The sequence below is a fragment of the Myxine glutinosa genome, chromosome 9, assembly GCF_964187855.1.
Source record: "Myxine glutinosa chromosome 9, kmMyxGlut1.1, whole genome shotgun sequence".
NCBI lineage: Eukaryota > Metazoa > Chordata > Myxini > Myxiniformes > Myxinidae > Myxine > Myxine glutinosa.
The window spans coordinates 21842900-21866929 of record NC_136269.1 but is presented as its reverse complement, the minus strand read 5'-3'; the positions used below and the strand labels follow the sequence as shown (position 1 = coordinate 21866929).

The following is a 24030-nucleotide window of genomic DNA, read 5'->3' as shown; positions in this document are numbered from 1 at the left end:
AGGGTATGTGTTTATATTTGTTTATGTGTTTATATGTGTGTGTGTGTGTGTGTTTATATGTGTGTGTGTGTGTGTTTATATATGTGTGTGTGTTTATGTGTGTGTGTGTGTGTGTGTGTGTTTATATGTGTGTGTGTGCGTTTGTTTTTATATGTGTGCGTGTGTGTGTTTATATATATATGTGTGTGTGTGTGTGTGTGTTTATATGTGTTTTTATGTGTGTGTGTGTGTGTGTGTGTGTTTATATGTGTGTGTGTGTTTATATGTGTGTGTGTGTGTGTGTGTGTTTATATATGTGTGTGTGTTTTTATGTGTGTGTGTGTTTTTGTGTGTGTGTGTGTGTAGGGAGCTGTAATGCCCCTCCCCCTTTGTATATCCTTGCTGCTTTACCAATTACCAAGTATAACCAATTATATGTTTTGTTTTGACTTGCTACTGTACTCTTTTATGATACTGAGTTCTTTCTACTGCATTGAGGATGTGTAATATCCTAATAAGGAGTTCTCTGCCTTTGTGCTCTGGCCTGCGTGGGCGCAATCTCTAGTTCCCCTTTCCAGGCCTTGGAGGCAACTCTTATCTCTCTTTGCCTGTTTCCTGATTTTGCCATTATCTTGCAAGTTGACAGTTTTACGAGTGTCCACTCCCCTTTGTACTTTCCCAAGCCAGCTGCTATACAGAAAGTTGTAAACATGTTGTCACATAATGCTGACCATCTCCTTATCAGAAGCTAACCCATGACTGGCCTTGGATGAACTTCCTTTAATTAACTGAACAACAGGATGGGACTATGGTGGGGGACCCAATGAGCCCATTCTGTCTCTGTGTCTTGTGAGCTAACTCCACCCCTGACTTTCCTTTATATAAAGCAATGTTAATTGAATTATTTCAGAGCATCTTGTTGTACTGTTGGTCATTCCTTGTGAGTTTCAATGCAACTTTGCTGTCCTCAAGCTTGAGTACTCGAGTTCCAATAAATATATCCGTTGCTCCTTTCTTCTGAGTTCTTCTGAGTCCCAAGTCCTAAGTCTCAATCCGACAACTGGTGGCAGCGGTGGGATCAGTCTGGGCAGTCCGGGACGCGGTCCCAGGCAAGGGAGTGGTGAGAGACCAGCTGGCAATTGATCCGGGTCAGGTGAGCTGTGGTTTTCTTTTGTTTTTTCCTTTTTAGCCCGGGGGTCAGTCCAAATTGTAACCCACTCTCTCTTGCTCGGTCGCCGTACGTTCCGTTCCCTGCTCATACCTGTTCCACGAACCTAAATTTAATTACGGACCGCTTGGGTCCTGGAGCAACTGATTGTTTATGGACTCGTTAGGGTAACGTTACGTAAGGAGAAGTGCCCCACGTTGGGCGCCTGAGGTTAAGGGGTAATAGATCTCTGGGTTGTGAGGGTAAGGATAAGGGCGGCGTCCCGATCCGAGGCCTACCCGGGAGACGTTGGGATTTTAAGTAAGATCAGAACTATTATACGGGCGTAGGACGCCAGGAAAGTGCAGTAAGGGTAGGATAGACGGCTGTGTAGGCGGGCGAGCCTCTCAGGAGAGTAGGTAGCGCGGCCGTACCACGCGAGGCGGGCGAACCTCACGAGTACAAGACTGCGAGCCTCTCAGAGTTAGGTAGACGGCTGTAAACGCGAGGCGGGCGATCCTCACGAGTACAAGGCTACGTCGGTAAACTAAATTTTCCTAGGATGGGTAACAGTATGGGTAATAAGACAGTAAAGGCAGGTGAACCGCTTAGACATACCCCAGCATTTTTTATGTTTAAGAGGTATGGCTATGCTGCTGTGAGACCAGGGAAGTCATGGGTTGCATTGACGAAGGATTTAGGAGAACCGTGGCCCGAAGGAGGGTCTTTTGCGCTGGAAAAATTGGACGTATTGTATGAGACATTAGAAAAGTTCGAACAGGCCACGAAACACTTTCCGCCTGACTATTGGAAAGTCTTTGGCTGGTGGAAGGAAGAAGCGATGAAGCGACACGCAAAGTCGAAACAGGCCAGCTTGGCCGGTGAGGTAACAAAACTCAAGGGTCTGAGGAAACAGGCGAATAAAGAGCAGGATGAAGCGCTTAAGGAAATAGAGAGGCAGGCCAACGCGCGACTGATGCCGCTCGTTGAAAAACCAGACCCCGCGAGAGGGGAGGCAGTGACCAATCTACCCTCCCCAGCCCCAGTCCTAAGCTCTGTCCCGGGGTTTCAGGCACCACCTATCCTTTCTGCGCCCCCGCTACCACCTCCCTATAACCCCGCTACCATCGCGCCCCAGATACCCCAGAACCACCCGAGCCAGGGAAGGCCGTTTGCACAACTCGGGGCTAACGGAATAGATGACGGGACCGACATCGCAGGGTTCCCGCCACCGATAGGACCGGATGGGTTATACCCCTCACTGGTAGGTTGTAAGGGGAAAAGGACCTCACAAACTACCCCATCGGAATGTCAGGAAATAGAGGAAAGGAAAACATTGTGCCCTGTACAAGTTATCGGGGTTGACGCAGCAGGTCATGGGGTTCGGGAAAGAGTACCATGGAAAGAATCCTCTTTAACTGTAATGCGGGCAAGGATTCAACATTTGCTTATTGAGGATCCACGGCAGATAGTGCCGACCATGTCGAATTGGGTTTTGGATGGCGAGTGCGACTATCGAGACATAACCCATATGGGAGTGTCCGTGCTCCCACCCAAGGTATGGGAAAGGGCTAGACAAAGAGCACACTGGCCGGTGGCAGACCCAAGGGCTGGTGCAAACCCCCTGTTAACACAAGCGCAATGGGATGCTCAAAAGGTCCTGCTGCTAGATTCTATTGAGCAGGCGCTGTTGCCAGCAGGAGGTCCGGATTGGGGAAAGATCGGGGCCATAAAACAAAAGGCAGGAGAACCAATTGGAGAGTACCGAGAAAGGTTGGAAAAGGCCATTGCGCGCTGGGGAGGACTGGGTCCGATGCAGCTGGGAGGGCTACCCCAACCATTGGTAAATCAATATCTAATCGAGGGGCTTCGGCCGGTGTTAAAGAAACAGGTACAGACCGTCCTCTTCGGCTGGAAGGGAATGACAACCAACGAATTATGCGACAAACTGGAACAATGCCCGGGCTCCTCCCTAGAGGAGAAGAAGGATATTAAGGAGGAAATATTGCAAATGTTTGTCCAAGAGAAACGGGCTCAATTTAATCAGAATAAAAAGGGGGATCAGAGTCAGAACTACATACACGAACAGTGCCAGAAGTGGGGACCTGTTCGAGGTCCAGAGGAACATAGGAGGAGTTGTTATCCTCTTTTCTATAAGGGCCAATTCCCCAACGGAGAGTGGATCCACAACGAAAATGAGAACTGCGACGGTTGTACTGAGGAAGATTTTGGACTAATTAATATGAACGAGGTGAAACAACAATGGACAATACCACCCCCTCTTCCCCCTCCTCCTCAAAACCCTCAAACTTGGACTGTGCAAGGGCCCCCTCCCCAAAATTGGTATCCACCAAGACCCCTTCTCCAAAACCCCGGACCACCCCCCAATAGTGGGATGCAGAACGGACCAAGGGGGAACTGGGCCCCGCCTCGGGGTCCGCCGCAGTGGCAACCAGTGAACCAGTCACATTGGGGGCCGCCAGAACGCCGGCAGGGCGGAAGGGGCGCTGTAGAGGGACGACCTATGCCCTCCGCACCACCGGTTCCGCAGGAACCGTGCCATTATTGCAAGCAGATGGGACACTGGATACGTGATTGCCCAAAGGCTCGTAAGGGGTTTCAGCCCCAATACAATAGAGGGGCCTATTGACGGGACGCTGGCGAGTCGCCCAAGGAGTGTCCTCTCTTGACCATGACACCGGCAGAGGAACCAACCATGATGTTGGACGTGGAGGGAAGACAATTAGAATTTCTCGTAGATACGGGCGCGACTCGCAGCACAATTAACAAGGGGCAATTGCCCTCTTTGCGCCCTACGGCCAGGAACGTTCAAATACTGGGTGTTTCGGGTTTACCCCAAGCGCTTCCTATTTCGGAGGAAGTGCGAGTAACATGCGGCCCGCTGGAGGCTAAACATGCTTTTTTGATGACCACTACCGCCCCGACGAATTTGCTGGGACGGGATTTATTGTGCCGTTTGGGCTGTCAGATCTCATGTACCGAGGAGGGAGTTTTCGTAGACGTCGCGGAATCTAAACGCGACTTGGTAATGACGGCATTGTCTCGGCCCGGCCCCACCGTGTATTGGTGGCGCATGGATGAAGGGGCTCTGGCTACCTGGACGCATATCATAGATAATGTGTGTTTGGACAACGCAGTTCTGCGAGATTGGCTACAACTGCACGAAATTTCGATAAAAACCTTAAAGGATAGTCCACCCCATTGCACTGCGTACTATGATGCAACGGGCGACGACGAGAATTATCGAGAAAAGGTTAAGGAAAAGCTGGGCGAGCGCACGCCTCTACACTTGTCACGGATGTGGATCGGCCGCGAGGGAATAGGAATCGAGGCAGTCCTAACCTCGAGTCAGCGTGCATTGACCCGATACCCCGAAGGAGCGGCCGCCCATGTTACCCTCACTACTGCCAAGGGGTGGCCGCCGGAAAGTGTAGGTTGGATGGTAGGGAGGTTACGTGAAGTTCCCCTACAAGGTTATCGGAGTAAGAAGGGCCGTTGGACTTTGAAACGGCTCCAAAATGGCGAAGGGTTCTCAATTGACTTCAAGACACAACGGAGGGATGGAACGTTCGAAGCAACAGAGTTGCCTCCTAAGGGCACCTATGCCATGAGGGCAGTGCTGACGGACCCGGGTGAGTCAGATTACCTCCTAGCGGAGGTGCCAGACAATTTATGGCCCAAAAGCGACGGTGAGGTTGGACGGATGCGAGACGCCGAACCTCTAGTGATAGCAGTGCAGCCGGGGATGCGCTTGCCAAATGTAAAACAGTATAAGCTACGACCTGAGGCCGACGTAGGCATAGCACCAGTGATTCAATCCCTAGTGGAACAGAAGATTATCGTGGAAACTAACAGCCCATGTAATACACCAATTTTGCCAGTTAAAAAGCCGTCAAAGGACAAATGGAGGTTTGTACAGGATTTAAGGGAGGTGAACAAGGTGATACAGGGCATACACCCACTAGTTCCAAACGGAGAAACCCTCATGATGTCAATTCCACCGGACGCAACATACTTCACGGTCATCGACCTTTGTTCTGCGTTTTTCTCTGTGCCCATCGCGCCTGAGTCACAATACTTATTCGCTTTCACCCATAGGGGGCGCCAGTATACTTGGACAGTACTACCTCAGGGGTTTTCAGATAGCCCCACTCTGTTTTCCCGGGCGCTGCACCGCGACCTGGCGGATGTGGAATTGAAGGGAGGGTCAGTGTTGCTGCAATACGTTGACGATTTGTTGATTTGCTCCCCTTCAAAGGAGGCGTGCGAAATGGATTCTTTGGCCCTATTAAAGGCCTTGGCGGCCAAAGGCCACAAAGTAGGCAGACCAAAACTTCAGTTTGTGCGGCAGGTTGTAACTTACTTGGGACACGCCATTTCGCATGGAAAACGGGAATTGGATGCTGGACGGGTGACCGCTATCATGGAGCTGCCTCGCCCTCGCTGGCAACGACAAATGCTGCGCTTCCTAGGTATGACGGGATATTGCCGCACTTGGATACTTGATTTTGCGCTGCTGGCTAAACCACTGTACGAGGCGACCAAATCAAATGCCCCGGACCTATTGATATGGACGGATGAATTGAGGCGATGTTTTGACGGGCTGAAACAGGCGCTGGTTACGGCACCGTCATTAGGACTCCCGGATTATGCGAAACCATTTACCCTTTACACTCACGCCGTGGGAGGTTTCGCCCAGTCAGTTTTGACACAGACCCATGGGGATAAGGAGCGGCCGGTGGCCTACTTTAGTAAAAAGTTAGACCCGGTCGAACAAGGGTTTCCGGTGTGCTTGCAAGCCGTGGCAGCGGCCAGGTACGCAGTAGAAAGAACAGCGGACATTGTTATGGGACACCCAGTAACGCTACGGGTACCACATTGCGTCACTTCGCTGTTGTTACAGCGAAGCACACAGCATTTGTCTAACACTAGATTAATGCAATACGAATCCGCACTGATCACTGCAGCCAACATCACGATCGAACGTTGCACGACGCTCAACCCAGCCTCACTGATGCCCACTCCTGAGGAGGGCGAACCTCATGTGTGCTCCGACGTTGTGCAGCTAGTCTCCACGGTGCGATCGGATTTAAAGGACAATCCCTTAGAATACCCCGACTGTATATATTATGTCGATGGATCAGCTAGGCGCGCATGGGACGGGTCTCTGTTGTCCGGGTACGCCGTGTGCTCGGATAGCGAAACGGTAGAGAGCGGGCGTCTTCCACCTACATTTTCCGCACAGCAGGCGGAGCTGTGCGCCTTGACCAGAGCGTGCAGCTTGGCGGAAGGCCTTGCCGTCAACATTTACACAGATTCGGCCTACGCTCACGGCGTAGTCCACGATAAAGGAGCCATCTGGAAGATGAGAGGTTTTCTCACATCTGCCGGTTCAGTGATAAAGAACGGCGCGCTGGTAGAAGGGCTCCTCCGAAGCATTTTACTTCCCCGCGCTATCGCGGTAATTAAGTGTCGTGGCCACCAAAGGGCGGACACTGACGTTGCCCGGGGCAACGCAAGGGCGGACGAGGCGGCAGGAAAGGCCGCCAACCAACAGATAGAACGCAACATGCCGATGGTGACACGAGCACAGAAGACAGCCGCACAGATTGCTGACATACCGACTGCGGGACCACCCGCCACACCAACTAAGGACGATATCATAAATTTGCAAAATGCTGCACCGACGGCCGAACACGAGGTCTGGCTCAAACGAGGAGCAATACGCCCTGGGCCAGGGGAAATGTGGACCCTTGATGAAAAACCTATAGCACCCCAGGCTTTACTGCCTTGGCTGGCACGCATGGCTCATCAGAATGGTCATGTGTGCCAGAGGGGGGTGATGGGACAGATAGACTACACTTGGGCAGCGCCAGGACTGTCACGGATTGTATCCGAAGTGTGCCGATCGTGTGTGGTCTGCCAGCAACACAATAGAGGGGCGCCGCCGAGACATGCACATGATGGGGGACGGCCCCCGCCAAGTGGGCCGTTCGCAACTATTGAGTTCGATTTTACAGAATTGGAACCAAGCTTGTCGTTTCGCTATGTGTTGGTAATCGTAGATACGTTCACCAAATGGGTCGAAGCATACCCATGCGTCAAATCCGATGCTCCGACAGTAGTGAAGCGCCTCGTGCGGGATTTTATGTGCAGATTTGGCATTCCCCAGATAATTTCGTCAGATCAAGGAGGCCATTTCACGGCGCAGGTGGTTAAGGGCATCCTGAAGGCGTTGGGCGTTAAACAATCCTTCCATTGCGTCTACCACCCACAGTCCTCAGGACTTGTGGAACGAACGAACAAGACTTTAAAGAATAAACTAGCGAAACTTTGCGCAGACACAGGCTTGAGGTGGCCAGAGGCTCTTCCGCTTGCATTGATGAGCATTCGTTCCACCCCGGGTCGCACTACGGGCCTTTCCCCCCACGAAATATTAATGGGACGACCTATGAGCTTGCCCGTTTCAGCACCAACAGACATGTCCACCCTTGCTTTGCCAGTAATGGATGACATGCTTTTGAGATTTTGCATAGGCTTGTCGAATGTGGCACGCAGCATCCATGCTCGAGTACGAGAGGCGCTGCCTGAACCAATAGGCCACGCCATCCACAACTTTCAGGCCGGCGACTGGGTGCTCGTGAAGCACTTCACCCGCAAGGCTGCTTTGGAGCCACGGTGGAAGGGACCATTCCAGGTGCTACTGGTCACACCGACGGCAGTCTTCTGCGAGGGTAAACCTTCGTGGATCCACGCCACCCATTGTAAGTTGTCCTTCCCCGCACCACAAGCCACACAAGACACCGCACCTCACATTGCTGCAGACACCACACCTCACACCGCTGAAGACAATGCACCGTCTAGGGCACCACAGTCTCCTAAGGGCGGCGATGACGGTCATGATGATGGGAATTCTGGGCAGCTGCCTAACAAACCCCGCCAAGGATAGGCTTCTGCAGTTTAACCCACTGAGAGAGGATCTCCCCAAATACCCAGGACACGACAACTACACGTTATTTAAACTTTACTCCGTCAAATACATAACGGCTCCCCGGGGACAGGGGATAGTAGTACATTGCTGTGAGTTGGAGACACATTTCAAGTGGTTATCTGTAAGATGGATGGAAGCCATGGTGGTACACAATGGGACACCACAGGCACGCATGACAACCCCACGCATAGTCTTAACTAAAGTTAGACAGGTGGAAAATGGAAGGTTTACTGGGACCGTGAATAGTCACGCCGCCGCAGGATATCAATGGGGCACGGGCATCGACAATACTACTCTCCTACTGTCGCATGCCCTCGTCGGCCCACACACCACGATAATACTTGAATGTGGAATATGGCCCCCGCGCACGCTGATTAGAAGGAACAAAAAGAGGGGAGAGACCCAACACCAATTCCGGCCTAGTTGTGCCGCCTACGTCATTAAACCCCCTCCTGCCCAGGAAGTAAGAAGGAAGCCAGAGGAGAACACATACTGGAAGGTCGCACGGCATATGGCCACAGTACAGAATAGGACACAGTGTTGGATGTGTATGCACCTTCCCCGCACCAGCACAGCAGGCATACCAATGGTAGTGTTACCCCTATCACTCAATGATTTGTGCTCAAAGCCACTAGATACCAAATGCATTAGTACAACTCTGACAAGCCAAGGTTCTGATGAAACCGCGTGTAAACGAGTTTTCCAGTACTCCCCTCCCATCCTGTCCCGACACTTTGAGGAACGTCCGGCGCCGGTTTGGGTCAAGCCGGCATGGGGGGCCCTCTGCTTAGAAGGAAAGGGCCAAGTAATGGTAGGCAAATCCGTGTGTAGAGATACCCTTCCCGCGGACCCGAGAAAAGGGAAACACACGCTCCTAGTGAACGTTACAAGCTCGCCCTTGCATAACCTCACACACCTCCAGTTGGCATGGAAAGGGGAAAACGGGACAAACACTATCCCAGGTCTTCTCACTTGCATGACCACCCATTTAGTGGCCCCGCACGGGACCATGTTTGTATGCGGGAATAAAGCTTACCCGTATTTACCTGATAATTGGGGAGGAATTTGCTATTTAGGATCAGTTTTCCCAGAGATGGAAATGCGACAGCACTTGCATAATACCACCGCACTCATAAGGACACAACGAAGCACCTATTGGCACGACGACGACACCACTACTTTACACGGCGCTGATTGGGAGAAAGCCGTTAGCTTCTTCTTCCCATGGGCTGGGACGGTCATGAACAGTTACCGCATTGACAAAATTGCGTTAATCTTAGAAACTGTGGCCAACGCCACCGCTACAGCACACGACGAAATGTTGGACACAGTTGTCCATCTGCGTACAATGGTTATGCAAAATAGGGTTGCATTAGATATGCTATTGGCAGAACGAGGAGGGGTATGTGGGATAATTGAGGGTAAATGTTGCACTTTTATTCCTGACCCCTCACAGGGTGTCAGTGCTGCTATTATAACGTTAAGGGAAAGCGCTCACTCATTGACAAGGGATCGATTGGATCGGGAAGCCTCCCACCAGTGGCTTACCGACTGGTTCAAGGGGTGGACAGGCACAATTGTAAAGTGGGTACTAACCGCCTTGGCAATAGTCCTTGGAATCGTGGTTTGTTGTGTAATAATCAAGGCTTTAGTCCTTGCGTGTGTGAGGAAGTTTTCCACAGGATGGACACTGAAGACGACAACAGAAAGGGCCATGGTGATGCTTGAAAAGCTGACCGTGGGTCCGGATGACACACCAGCTGTCAACTCAACTGCCAGTCGCGGATCCTGGAACGACGACCTGAACGAGTCACTGGGCCGCGACAATGAGATCTCCGCTTCCGAAGATTGTTCTTCCATTGTTGATATTACCGATAATGACGTCGAGTACACTTATGCGGACCTCGAAGCATTTCAGGCTACCAGGAGGCCGTTTAAACTGGGCCCCGACACGTCGGAAGAAGAAATCGACGATTTCCTGAAGGATTCCTCTCGTTTCTTCACGATATGCCATGCCGTGGCTATGACTATGGGCCGTCCACTCCGCAGGCCTACGCCACCTGAAAATAATGTTACTGATGATGTTACCAATGATGATGTGGGCCACTTGCGAGGGTCCCCGGCTGATGTTTATGTTTCAATGCAGGCTCTGCCTCTCCATGTTTCACGAGCTCACCTTTATGTCTCACAAGCCCACAGTGAGTCAAACGCCACTGACCCAGTTCGGGATTTGGACCCAGCTGTGAACCCAAGCCCGGATGGAGAGGAACTCGATCGTGAAAATACTCTGAGTTCCGAGTCTGATTGTTTTGGAGATTCGCCCTTGAATAACAGCGAAGCAAGCAGCATCGCCTCGGACGATCTCGACTTTGACCCAAAGGAAGTTTCTCTCCCACCTTTGGATCGTTATGCTTTATTTCATGGCCATAGGTTTGAGCCACCTGATACTGACGATGTTGTGTCTTCCCCAGATCACCAGCACGTAAGAGACCTCATGAACATGAATATCGATTGAGCGCTGAAGATCGACAAGGATTTCACTTGGGGAAGCCTGGGCGAGCTCCAGTTGGGGAGGAGTCCGGCTGCACCTCTGTGGACCAAGGGTGGGTCGGAGATCTTCCTGGGTGTGGACCCCGGTGGAACCAGAGGTCTTCGTTGTGGATTTGGCGCGCTATTCGATCTTCATGTCTCTACGGTCTCACCTCATACACCCATCTACACCCGACTTACATCATACATCCACTTACACCCACTTGCACCCACACACCCGCGGATCAGCCTGCTGGGTTCGTTGTGCGGTACTGGGTACGGGACATGCTCACTGGGCTGCATTCGTGTGGTACGTTACGTTTAGTTACACTCTCTCTCTCTCCCACCTCTTTTGGTGGATTTTGTGTGCCATTTGATCACTCTGCTTTTACGGCCTTACATTGCATACTCACATACAGACGCGAATCATCCTACTGAGTTTGTGTGGTGCTTTGGTACGGGACATTCTTACGGGGCTGCCTTCGCGTGATATGTTGAATGATTTTTCTGTTTTTGTTTGAAATAAAGGCCTTTGATTGGCTCGTAGATAACTTTGTATCTTAGATCCAAAAGGGCGGTATGTAGGGAGCTGTAATGCCCCTCCCCCTTTGTATATCCTTGCTGCTTTACCAATTACCAAGTATAACCAATTATATGTTTTGTTTTGACTTGCTACTGTACTCTTTTATGATACTGAGTTCTTTCTACTGCATTGAGGATGTGTAATATCCTAATAAGGAGTTCTCTGCCTTTGTGCTCTGGCCTGCGTGGGCGCAATCTCTAGTTCCCCTTTCCAGGCCTTGGAGGCAACTCTTATCTCTCTTTGCCTGTTTCCTGATTTTGCCATTATCTTGCAAGTTGACAGTTTTACGAGTGTCCACTCCCCTTTGTACTTTCCCAAGCCAGCTGCTATACAGAAAGTTGTAAACATGTTGTCACATAATGCTGACCATCTCCTTATCAGAAGCTAACCCATGACTGGCCTTGGATGAACTTCCTTTAATTAACTGAACAACAGGATGGGACTATGGTGGGGGACCCAATGAGCCCATTCTGTCTCTGTGTCTTGTGAGCTAACTCCACCCCTGACTTTCCTTTATATAAAGCAATGTTAATTGAATTATTTCAGAGCATCTTGTTGTACTGTTGGTCATTCCTTGTGAGTTTCAATGCAACTTTGCTGTCCTCAAGCTTGAGTACTCGAGTTCCAATAAATATATCCGTTGCTCCTTTCTTCTGAGTTCTTCTGAGTCCCAAGTCCTAAGTCTCAATCCGACATGTGTGTGTGTGTGTGTGTGTTTGTGTTTATATGTGTGTGTGTGTGTTTATATGTGTGTGTGTGTTTATATTTGTGTGTGTGTGTGTGTTTATATGTGTGTGTGTGTGTGTGTGTGTTTTTATGTGTGTGTGTGTGTTTATATGTGTGTGTGTGTTTATATGTGTGTGTGTGTGTTTATATGTGTGTGTGTGTTTATATATATGTGTGTGTGTGTTTATATGTGTGTGTATGTGTGTGTGTGTGTGTGTGTGTTTATATGTGTGTGTGTGTTTATATGTGTGTGTGTGTTTATATGTGTGTGTGTGTTTATGTTTGTGTTTATATGTGTGTGTGTGTGTGTGTGTGTTTATATGTGTGTGTGTTTTTGTGTGTGTGTTTATATGTTCATGTGTTTATGTGTTTGTGTGTGTGTGTGTGTGTGTGTGTAATATCATATATTAAATATAAATTTTCCTTCTTGGGTGCAGGTAGGGGAGTGTTTTAAGCACCTAACATTGATTTATTGTAAATGCCAACAGGTAAGGCAACGCTGGGCACTCCAGTTAATAAATCAATATACCACCTTTAGAGGCCATTTTACCCCGCAGAGCAGGGGTTGGCCTTGTTTGAGCACCGGGGTCACCTTTTTGAAGCAATGTTTTATGGCCGGATGCCCTTCCTGCCGCCAACCCTGTTAGTCGGCCTCTTGCAACACACAGGGAATTACCAGCGAACTGGTACTCAATTTGCCGACCTCAGAAGGATGAGAGGCTGAGTCAACCCCCCTGGCGTTAATTCAGCGATCGACCGGGATTCGAACCCTGGATCCTCAGATCCCAAGCCAGCACCCAACCCGCTAAGCCAACACCAGGCTTTATCAGCTGATAAATGAATAACACCACAATTTCCTCTAACCATGGCACGTGCTTATTTTGACGAAAATACGGAAGCCTCCATAGTTATAGGTTGATTAAAATAAAAAAAATTGAAAGGGGCCCGATACTTGGTATTGCTCTGGGGCGGCCCTGTCCGCGTCGACGATACCCAGGTTAGAGTTCAAAGGTAATTGCGCTACCTCTACACCATCCCATTGGACTGTTATGCTCTCGGCATAGAGGGGAAGGAAGAAAAATAATTATGTCCACATGTGTGCAAACAAAACAATAATCAATTAATTTATCGTTCATATTAAAATTCAAAATAGACCAACACGATATAGTATTTGACCGATTTTAAGGCAAACATTGTAGAAAGGTGCTACACAGATTTCAGGTGACAATCAGAAACTAGAACGGCACTCGGTAGAGTGTATACCTCCACCTGGTGAACAGTTTATGTTTTGTATCCCACTGATAGGTCAGATCTGGATTCGGACCTGAAACAAAATCTAATCGGCTTGTTCTCGTCACCAAACCAACTCGTCCACCAAGTTTTGTCGTAATCTGTCCATAACTTTTTGAACCTATTCACAGACAGACAGGAGCGTGAAAACATAACCTCCATCCACCTTTGGTGGCGGAAGTAAAAACTGCCAAGTTGGATGACGGTTTATTCAATGATCCGACAAGGTGAATAATAAGATGTCCTGATTCCTTAATAGCCCAGCGGCTAAGTCGAAAAATATTTCACTTTGTGGAGAAATTATGAAACTTTGCAGACAGGTGGAGGACCCCAGTAGGAACATTTTTCGATTAGGACCCAACTCTGAAACGCCCCCTGGTGGCCGATAGAAATACGATTGCAGTGGCTAAACCCTCCCCCCCCCCGCCCCCCCCCCCCATGACATTTTGGGTGAACAGGTGATCAGTTAGCACCCCATATGATTTTACTTAGCACCCCATATTATTTCAGTGCTGCCATCTGTTTGCATTAGTTTAGGTTAAGACAGAAGATTTCCTTTTTTATGCAATAAAGTTCTTTGCAGACATCAAAGTTCGTTATCATTATTGTATTAACGCATGTTTTCTTTTACAGGTGGAAAACCATAAACCATGTCCAGGTCATTCAAGATCGTTCCTTTTCAAGTCAATCGGATGAAAATTGAGGATTTTAGAAATTTGGCCTATGTTGACCTTTTGGCCAATGTTGACCTCAAAAATAATTGGTGGTTGTATTCAGTGACCTGATATGTAAATGCTCTTCAAATTTCAAGTCAATCAGATGAAAATTGAGGATTTTAGAAATTTGACAAAGTTGTTGACCTTTGGCCTATGTTGACCTTTTGGCCTATGTTGACCTCAAAAATAATTGGTGGTTGTATTCAGTGACCTGATATGTAAATGCTCTTCAAATTTCAAGTCAATCAGATGAAAATTGAGGATTTTAGAAATTTGACAAAGTTGTTGACCTTTGGCCTATGCTGAGTTGGGTCCCAATGGAAAAATGTTCCTACTGGGGTCCCCGACCTGTGTGCAAAGTTTCATAATTTCTCCACAAAGTGAAATATACTGCCATATTTTTCGACTTAGCCGCTGGGCTATAAGTGAAACCTTTCCTGGAAAAAGGCGACGACACCTACCTTATCAGAAAATTCGCGACGATCCTTTAATTCTTTCACAATCCTGTTCAGGTCCATCAACTTCAAAACATTTTCACAGTCGCACCCTCCTTTGGTCGTACCGGCTGACAGGTTCACGAGGATGTCCCACGCAGCCTTTGCGACATTACCTACACCTTGTCGGGCTCGGGAAAGAACAGCCAGAACGTCAAGATGCGACGTTATGAGCTCATGACCCTCACTGGAGCCAGACAAGGCCAAGAGTCCCAAAACGGCTTCTTCCTTCAATCTCTGGTCCACCTCGTCATCCTGCGAGTCTCGTTCAAGTGTGCGGATGATGTAGAGCACGTCCTGGAGGTGATCAACGTGCTGCTCATCATCCGACGCCATTCAAACAGGGATTGTTCTGGAAAAGAAATAGAGCATTGTGGGAATAGCAACTCATCACGACATTGCTCACCGCATGTCAACATGTCTCACCGCAGGTCTACACCATTGCTCACCGCATGTCTACACCATTGCTCACCGCATGTCTACAACATTGATCACCGCAGGTCTACACCATGTCTCACCGCAGGTCTACACCATTGCTCACCGCAGGTCTACACCACTGCTCACCGCAGGTCTACACCATTGCTCACCGCAGGTCTACACCACTGCTCACCGCATGTCTACACCACTGCTCACCGCAGGTCTACACCATTGCTCACCGCAGGTCTACACCATTGCTCACCGCAGGTCTACACCACTGCTCACCGCAGGTCTACACCATTGCTCACCGCAGGTCTACACCATTGCTCACCGCATGTCTACACCATTGCTCACCGCATGTCTACACCATTGCTCACCGCATGTCTACAACATTGATCACCGCAGGTCTACACCATTGCTCACCGCATGTCTACAACATTGATCACCGCATGTCTACAACATTGATCACCGCAGGTCTACACCATTGCTCACCGCATGTCTACAACATTGATCACCGCAGGTCTACACCATTGCTCACCGCATGTCTACAACATTGCTCACCGCATGTCTACAACATTGATCACCGCATGTCTACAACATTGATCACCGCATGTCTACAACATTGATCACCGCAGGTCTACACCATTGCTCACCGCATGTCTACAACATTGCTCACCGCATGTCTACAACATTGCTCACCGCATGTCTACAACATTGATCACCGCATGTCTACAACATTGATCACCGCAGGTCTACACCATTGCTCACCGCAAGTCTACACCATTGCTCACCGCATGTCTACACCATTGCTCACCGCATGTCTACACCATTGCTCACCGCATGTCTACAACATTGATCACCGCAGGTCTACACCATGTCTCACCGCATGTCTACAACATTGATCACCGCAGGTCTACACCATGTCTCACCGCAGGTCTACACCATTGCTCACCGCAGGTCTACACCACTGCTCACCGCAGGTCTACACCATTGCTCACCGCAGGTCTACACCATTGCTCACCGCAGGTCTACACCATTGCTCACCGCATGTCTACACCACTGCTCACCGCATGTCTACACCACTGCCCACCGCATGTCTACACCATTGCTCACCGCATGTCTACACCATTGCTCACCGCATGTCTACACCATTGCTCACCGCATGTCTACACCATTGCTCACCGCATGTCTACACCATTGCCCACCGCATGTCTACACCATTGCCCACCGCATGTCTACACCATTGCTCACCGCATGTCTACACCATTGCCCACCGCATGTCTACACCATTGCCCACCGCATGTCTACACCATTGCCCACCGCATGTCTACACCATTGCCCACCGCATGTCTACACCATTGCCCACCGCATGTCTACACCATTGCCCACCGCATGTCTACACCATTGCCCACCGCATGTCTACACCATTGCCCACCGCATGTCTACACCATTGCCCACCGCATGTCTACACCATTGCCCACCGCATGTCTACACCATTGCTCACCGCATGTCTACACCATTGCTCACCGCATGTCTACACCATTGCTCACCGCATGTCTACACCATTGCCCACCGCATGTCTACACCATTGCTCACCGCAAGTCTACACCATTGCTCACCGCAAGTCTACACCATTGCTCACCGCAAGTCTACACCATTGCCCACCGCATGTCTACACCATTGCCCACCGCATGTCTACACCATTGCCCACCGCATGTCTACACCATTGCTCACCGCAAGTCTACACCATTGCTCACCGCAAGTCTACACCATTGCCCACCGCATGTCTACACCATTGCCCACCGCATGTCTACACCATTGCCCACCGCAAGTCTACACCATTGCTCACCGCAAGTCTACACCATTGCTCACCGCAAGTCTACACCATTGCCCACCGCATGTCTACACCATTGCCCACCGCATGTCTACACCATTGCTCACCGCATGTCTACACCATTGCTCACCGCATGTCTACACCATTGCTCACCGCATGTCTACACCATTGCTCACCGCAAGTCTACACCATTGCTCACCGCAAATCTACACCATTGCTCACCGCAAATCTACACCATTGCTCACCGCAAGTCTACACCATTGCTCACCGCAAGTCTACACCATTGCTCACCGCAAGTCTACACCATTGCTCACCGCAAGTCTACACCATTGCTCACCGCAAGTCTGCACCATTGCTCACCGCAAGTCTACACCATTGCTCACCGCAAGTCTACACCATTGCTCACCGCATGTCTACACCATTGCTCACCGCAAGTCTACACCATTGCTCACCGCAAGTCTACACCATTGCTCACCGCAAGTCTACACCATTGCTCACCGCATGTCTACACCATTGCTCACCGCAAGTCTACACCATTGCTCACCGCAAGTCTACACCATTGCTCACCGCAAGTCTACACCATTGCTCACCGCAAGTCTACACCATTGCTCACCGCAAGTCTACACCATTGCTCACCGCAAGTCTACACCATTGCTCACCGCAAGTCTACACCAATAGTCACCGCATGTCCACAACAATACTCACCGCATGTCCACAACAATACTCACCGCATGTCCACAACAATACTCACCGCATGTCCACAACAATACTCACCGCATGTCCACAACAATACTCACCGCATGTCCACAACAATACTCACCGCATGTCCACAACAATACTCACCGCATGTCCACAACAATACTCACCGCATGTCCACAACAATACTCACCGCATGTCCACAACAATACTCACCGCATGTCCACAACAATACTCACCGCATGTCCACAACAATACTCACCGCATGTCCACAACAATACTCACCGCATGTCCACAACAATACTCATGTCCACAACAATACTCACCGCATGTCCACAACAATACTCACCGTGTGTCCCAACAGTGTTGCCTCCGATGCGATAACGCCAATTACTCGAACGTTCATACCTTCTCAAACAAACTACCGTACTGTACGTGAACTTCCCAGCACAAATATCCCAGCCATTACCACAAGCAAAATGCGCTTTTTTTGTGGTACTGATAGTGATACATAGATATACTCGATTAAAATCTGTAGATATAACACTGGACTCTCGAGGAGAGAGCACGTCCTGCTCAAACGGCACATATTTAATTGTTCATCCATTTCACGAGGCCAAGTAACAGTAACACGTGTCTATCAATATTACCTCACATCTGTACGTGCCCCCTCTTTATTTGTATCCCGTCTGTTGAAGAATTATATACAGTTTGAAGATTAATCAAATATCTGTACTCTCACTTTAATAGATGTAAATATGTAATTGGTCAGACTAACTGGTCACCACCTCTACAACTACAACACACCTTTGAATTTGATGAACTCAAACCGGTCCAAAGAAGAGCCCATACGAACACAGTGCCTATACACCACCTGATTATATTTTATTTTATTCATACACCGCCTCATTTCCTCCTGAACACTGTTTCAATTACATTAGTGTAATCAATAAAATAAATACCATATTTATCAATATCATATGAATAGTATATCGCAAGAGAATGTATATTTATTAAACAAGACACTCTAAGCTATTTAAGACCATCCATGTCAATCAGGCACGTCATAGACTCTGGGTGAAGTAGACTGTTTTAGAGATCTCCTTAATTTTGACATTAGCACGAGCTCGAGGTTTACCTTTGCGGAACAATCATTTTAAAATGCATTTCCTTTACGCCGACATTATCGCAGAAGGACGTTCGGCTCGCGGTGCTATGTTAGGCGGTGTATGGTTGCGGGCTTACGAAGCACTAGTCTCTAACCTATTTTGCTGGGCGTTAAATTAGTTATTGAACCTTGGGAGGAATTTAAAAATTAAGTTCGGTTATGGGATGAAACGTGCAAACGGTGAATGTACTTCCGCTTGAGCATCAACTTTCTTGACCGAGAGAATGTGAGTTCAGAATGAAGCGGCAGCAAGATCATTCGCCAAGACGTCGACGGCGACGGGTCTCTCCGGTCTCTGCGTCGCGTAGAGCTGAGCGAAGCGCCAGTCCTGATTGGTGCCGGAACGACTCTTGGGACGTGCGGGATCGCCGGGATTCCTGGGAGTCATGGCAGGGTCGTGAGCATTGGCCGGACCCTTGGGTCGAACCATGGGGGGTCCGGGAGGCGCCGGACCCTCGACACACGCACGGCAGCTACGGGCGGATGTTGGCGCAACCCGACCCAGAATCGGAGATTTCCGAGAGCCTCCGACTGGCCTCTCGCTTGCGCCACCACCACCCGTGGATCCGGGATCTCTCGTCGACCTCTGCTTCTTCTTCACCTCCTCTATTAGCTCCTTTACTGCCGGAGCCCGGATACCCGGACATAACATCCCGCCGTGTCTTTGAAGGTTTGGGGATACCGGCGAGTCAGGAGAGCCAGCATTGTGGGAGGACCAGTAGTCCACACCAACACGGAGATTCTCGACCCGTGGAGCCCAATACTTCAGAGACCGAGTGGAGGCGCAGACATAGCTCACGCAGACTTTGCGTCAGTGGTCTCGGACCTTGGGTGTTGCACGACGCCTTGCTCCGCGAGTTTGACAGGTTTGGTGCTATACGGGAGCTGGACTACGTGCCGGGTCAAACCTGTGCCTGGGTAGAGTTTGAAAGTGGAGAAGCTGCGAGAGCTGCTGCAGGTGAGCTCAGCGGTTCCTCTCTTGGAGGATCCGAACATAGGCTCAGGGTGGAAATTGCTGGGAACGATGGTCGACGAAGACGTGACAGGCGGGAGAGGCAGACGCGGCGACGGCAACCCCGTCGCTCGCCTGAAACCGGAAGGAGCCGGAAGTCCAGTCGGGTTTCGACAAATGCCTCGGGAAGTAGTGGAGGTTCGGGATCTGAAGACGTCGGGAGTTCGCCCGAGTTTGGCGGTGGTAGAGCCAAAAGGTCTGAGCGCCGGCGAGCACGTGCTGGGTCTGGTAGCCAGGATTCTTCCGGTACCAAAGAAAAAGGTGTCGCACGAGGAAAGGGCGAAGTCGAGACCGACCTGTTGGCAAGGTGTCGGGTGTTGGAGCGCAGTCTACAGAATAAGGCCGAGACGGAGGGTCGGCCTCCGAACAAGGCAAAAGCTGGGTCAGACGGAGACCAGCGACTACGTCGACGGACCGAAGTTGGGAAGGTGGATGAAGGAGGCCACCGGGATTTGGACAATGCTGTTATCACTGTGGCCATGGGGTCCACCTGCCAGGACAACGGTGCAACGAACACTGACAAAACCGCATCGCAGGAAGTCAACGAAACTCAGCCCAAACCTGCGGAAGAGCCACCATTGGAAGTATGGGAAGGGCAGTTTGTTTTAAAGAATATATTATTTGCGGCTAGACTGCTTTTGCTGACTGGGGATCCAAGCTTGGCTCGTGATTTGCTTCCAGCCAGTTCAACGCCCTCCCTCACCATCGGACACCGGGTACTGCTGGGCAATGGATTTGCTGGTGAAGTTGAACGGAGGATCGGCCAGGCCGGTGAAGCAGGATATTGTGTGATGTCTGTTGTAACATCACTTCCCAGACAAAATGCTAGTCCTGCAAAGCACCTGGCTGGCCTTGAGGGATACCTTTCGGATAAGCAAGCTGTTGGGGTAGTCGCACTGCCATCGACAGTTGACTGCTCTGCCTTACTTCTGCTGTTTCCAAATGCGGAAGGCACGCGATCACTTCTGCCAAACCAGGCGCGGGCGTTGCCTGTAGGGGTGCGGATGGTTGCTATAGTGATTAAAGGACCACCTTGAATTAGGTCTATTGTGAAAGTGCATTGAAATAATTCGAGCAACATTTCATAAGTGACCATGTGTGTTTATATATATATATATATATATGTAGTGTACACCTGGGAGGGTAGAGGGGTGGGTGGCAGAAAGTAGAGAAAAAAAGGGAAGGAGGAGAGGATGTGTGAGAGAAGGTTATGGGGTTAAGAAAAGGGGAAAGTATGGAGTATATGGAATTGTGAAACAGTTCAGCCATTTATGCATACTTAATAAATTGATGGTCTCTAATTATTTTTTTATTAGCTTGAATGTTTATTAACGGTCTTATGCATTTTGCAACAGAAGTCATGTGCTGGCATATTGTTGTCAAATATTGTCTAATGTTTTTAACATTGTTTTTTCACCACTCAAAATATAGTATGATTATACTTCTCATTTGTGTAAGAACTTGTTTTCCTTTTTCTAGTTTGAGGAATTGCATAACTTGTAACGGCCCTTCGCCTATTGTACACACATCTGAGCATTAATAACTTTTTGAAGAATCGATAAAATGGGATTGAAAAGATGAGAGGATTCTTGGAGAGTATCAAATGAGTAAATACTGAGTATGATTGGTAATCATGAAAAATGAAACTCCTCCGAGACTCACCCCAAAAACAAAACGTGTGTGTGTGTATATATATATATATTGTTACAGACACGACTTTGATGTTAAGGTGGGCCGAGCGGAATGGCCGTCGTGTCCGCACAAATTACCCGATTGTACCCGAACGTTGACGAAGCCGCGCCACGCTGGCTCAATAAGGAAAAAGAAGACACCCGGCTGGGTTATAATGACAGACACCAATGTTTCGATTCTCAATTATATTCGTAAGGAAAGGTTAGATTACAGGGGCTAGAGGTATATCACAGGAAGACAGGCACTTAGACACACTCTTATATTAACCCCGGACAGACGACAGGTAAACGGGACAACGGCTGACTCACACGGGGATTGATGGCAAGGAAAGGCAGATAGCGATGGCTCAAGGTGCACTCTTGGCTCAAAGCAGGGTACAGTCCGGTCCAAAGATGCGGGGAGGTCACAGCGCTCGGAGGGGACGTTCTTTCTCAGGCGGGTCTTTCTCTCTCAGCGATCGCAGGCAACGTTCTTTCTCAGGCGGGGCGCATCTGACTCAGCGCTCGCAGGTACCTCTTTCTCCAGCTGGGGGCGCATCTCTCCTCACATCCGGCGCGGGGCCGCGTATATCCGGCGGGGAGTGACACGCCCTCGGCTCGTTAGCTCCGCCTCGTGGAATCGGCACGTTGCTTCTCATTGGGTGCGTGCGGGGGGGTTACCGGCTCCGCCCTTGACGAGGAGCTGACAAGGAGCCCCTTTGTGGTAACCCCGTGGAGCGCATGGTCTGGAGCGCGTTGTCTGGAGCGCATTGTCGATGGCGGCTAACCGAGCCGGTGGGAGGACGCACACTCCCCCCCGCGCAGCGCCGTGCCCCTCTGTTGTTGTAGACGGGGAAGAAGATGGGAGGAGGTATGGGAAAGGTCCTAAACTCACTACTGGTGCCATATAATCACATTCTGGTGCAACGAAGAGTCATAATTAATGGAAACGAGGCCTTAACTGACATAGACTAAGAATAACTAGCAAGATGTCCGAAAGTTGTCTACGTGTGGTGCGGTGGACCTGGGCACGACATTTAATGGGGGAATAAGGGGAAGGTCGGCTCTACTGATTGTTGTTTACAGACAATGGGACTAGGGAATGGGGGATTGGGGATAGTTGGGGAGTATTGGGGAAAATAGGGGAATATTTACAAGCGGATATGGAGGCCAAATTCCATATTCGCAACATTGCACCCTTCTCTACCCTCGGGGCGTCCCGACCCGATAAATTTTTACCTACTTTAGTGTGGCACGCAATGTAGTTCCCTCTACTATTAACTCTACCCTGAGTGCGACAGTTTTACAGATATTCACAAATGAGTAAATATGTCCCCCTGCGACGTTGCACCCTTCTCCTCACAGAAACACACCCACAGGATAACCGAATCCGGAAAGAATCCTCAAACTAAACATACAGCCGGTAGGGAGCATTATTTACAAGACTACGCTGCTATTTACACTACGATCCAGGACCTGTTTTTGGAGGAACACATGCAGATGTTATGCATAGAGAGAGCGCGCTTGCCAACATCGATACACCAACCCACGAGTGCTCTGTGGCCGACGGCCTTTAATAACGTGCAGAGCACCCTTCCCGAGCATCAAAAGCACCACCCCACCACCAATCGGTGCAGTCACCATTGTTCATTGGAATAAAAATAAATTCGACAACCCCTAACCCTGCAGGTGTCTCTTGCTCTTCTTGTGGTGCACTTGGTGTTAACTAAAAGTGGTTCACCTGTATGGCATAGGTGCCACGTTGACCCATAGGTCCATCCCCGGGTGGTGCTTGGCCACAAACGAACTGCGGTCCATTGTGGGTGGCCACAAACATTGCGGTCCATATGGTGTATCGATCCCGGCAGCAAACAGCGAAAGTGCAGGCCCACAACTGCGCAGCCAGCACCTCTCTCTCCTCTCTCTCTACCCCAAAGCCAGATCCTCGGAGGTGGGAGACAAAAGAAGCAGACAAGTGAGTAAGGTGGTAAGGGCGCAAAAGTGCACGCAATGTAAGGTGATGCACACTGGGGGCACATGGGAACCAGGTGAGACAGGTACGTTCCTATCGTACGCCCCCCCCCCCCCACCAGGTAACCTACATGGCCCCTCCCTTACCCCTTACTGTATCCACAAAACACAACACTACCCATAAACATCTACTTTACAAATCAACAAACATCCCTACTGTCTTCCCCGTTCCTCCCATAAACCAAATTCGTCTTCTCTCCCTCCTAACCAATCAAATTTGCCATTTTCAACTCTCATCAAAATTTGCCATCTCCAACTGCACATCAAAATTTGCCATTACCAATTCATCATCAGTCCCTCCTAGGGAGGGAGAGATGGAATCACCCCAATGTCTCATCCACGTCGTGATGCGTCTCACAAATCCACAGCAATCTCATTTCCTGCAACAAAACAAAGAAAACACAGGTGTGGAGTCATCATCATCATCACCACAGGTAAGTGGCTGCGTATGGTGCGACAGGTTCATCAATCCTAACTATTTCCTAAATGACTTTAACAACTTTACACTACCCGGGGTCTTTCTCCGGCCAAACCATTGGCCCTCTTACACTATGGGTTCTAAAAACCAATTCCCATTGGCCAAACTGTGGTGCGCTTCAATTTGGGGTCTCACTCCCCCGATTCATCTCCCGGTGCCCTCGTACAATTTCTGGGCTGCGGCGTGTACCTCTCCCAGTGGGTCTACCCACCTGCACACCTCCACCACTGCAGTTGCCTCCGAGCTTA

At 49.7% G+C, this 24030-nt stretch overlaps 2 protein-coding genes across 4 annotated transcripts in view; both read right to left on the bottom strand.

Annotated features, from left to right (window-relative positions):
• HGH1 (HGH1 cochaperone) overlaps nucleotides 1–18326 on the bottom strand; it is a 29124-nt gene extending 10798 nt beyond the window's left edge. The window contains exons 1-2 of one of the 3 annotated variants that reach the window (XM_068129481.2): nucleotides 18231–18326; nucleotides 14444–14828 (exon numbers count right to left, since the gene is read on the bottom strand). In XM_068129481.2, coding sequence (XP_067985582.1) covers nucleotides 14444–14812 — 369 coding nt within the window. In that variant the 5' untranslated portion in view covers nucleotides 14813–14828; nucleotides 18231–18326. Of the gene's footprint in view, nucleotides 1–14443; nucleotides 14829–17772 lie in introns of all 3 variants that reach the window. The other 2 variants (XM_068129480.2, XM_068129482.2) reach the window with 2 other exon arrangements.
• MRPL49 (mitochondrial ribosomal protein L49) overlaps nucleotides 1–23237 on the bottom strand; it is a 195079-nt gene extending 171842 nt beyond the window's left edge. The window contains exon 1 of the mRNA XM_078784178.1: nucleotides 23015–23237. Within this exon, the coding sequence (XP_078640304.1) occupies nucleotides 23015–23110 (96 nt within the window). The 5' untranslated portion in view covers nucleotides 23111–23237. The remainder of the gene's footprint in view (nucleotides 1–23014) is intronic.
• Between the last annotated feature and the right edge of the window lie 793 nt (nucleotides 23238–24030).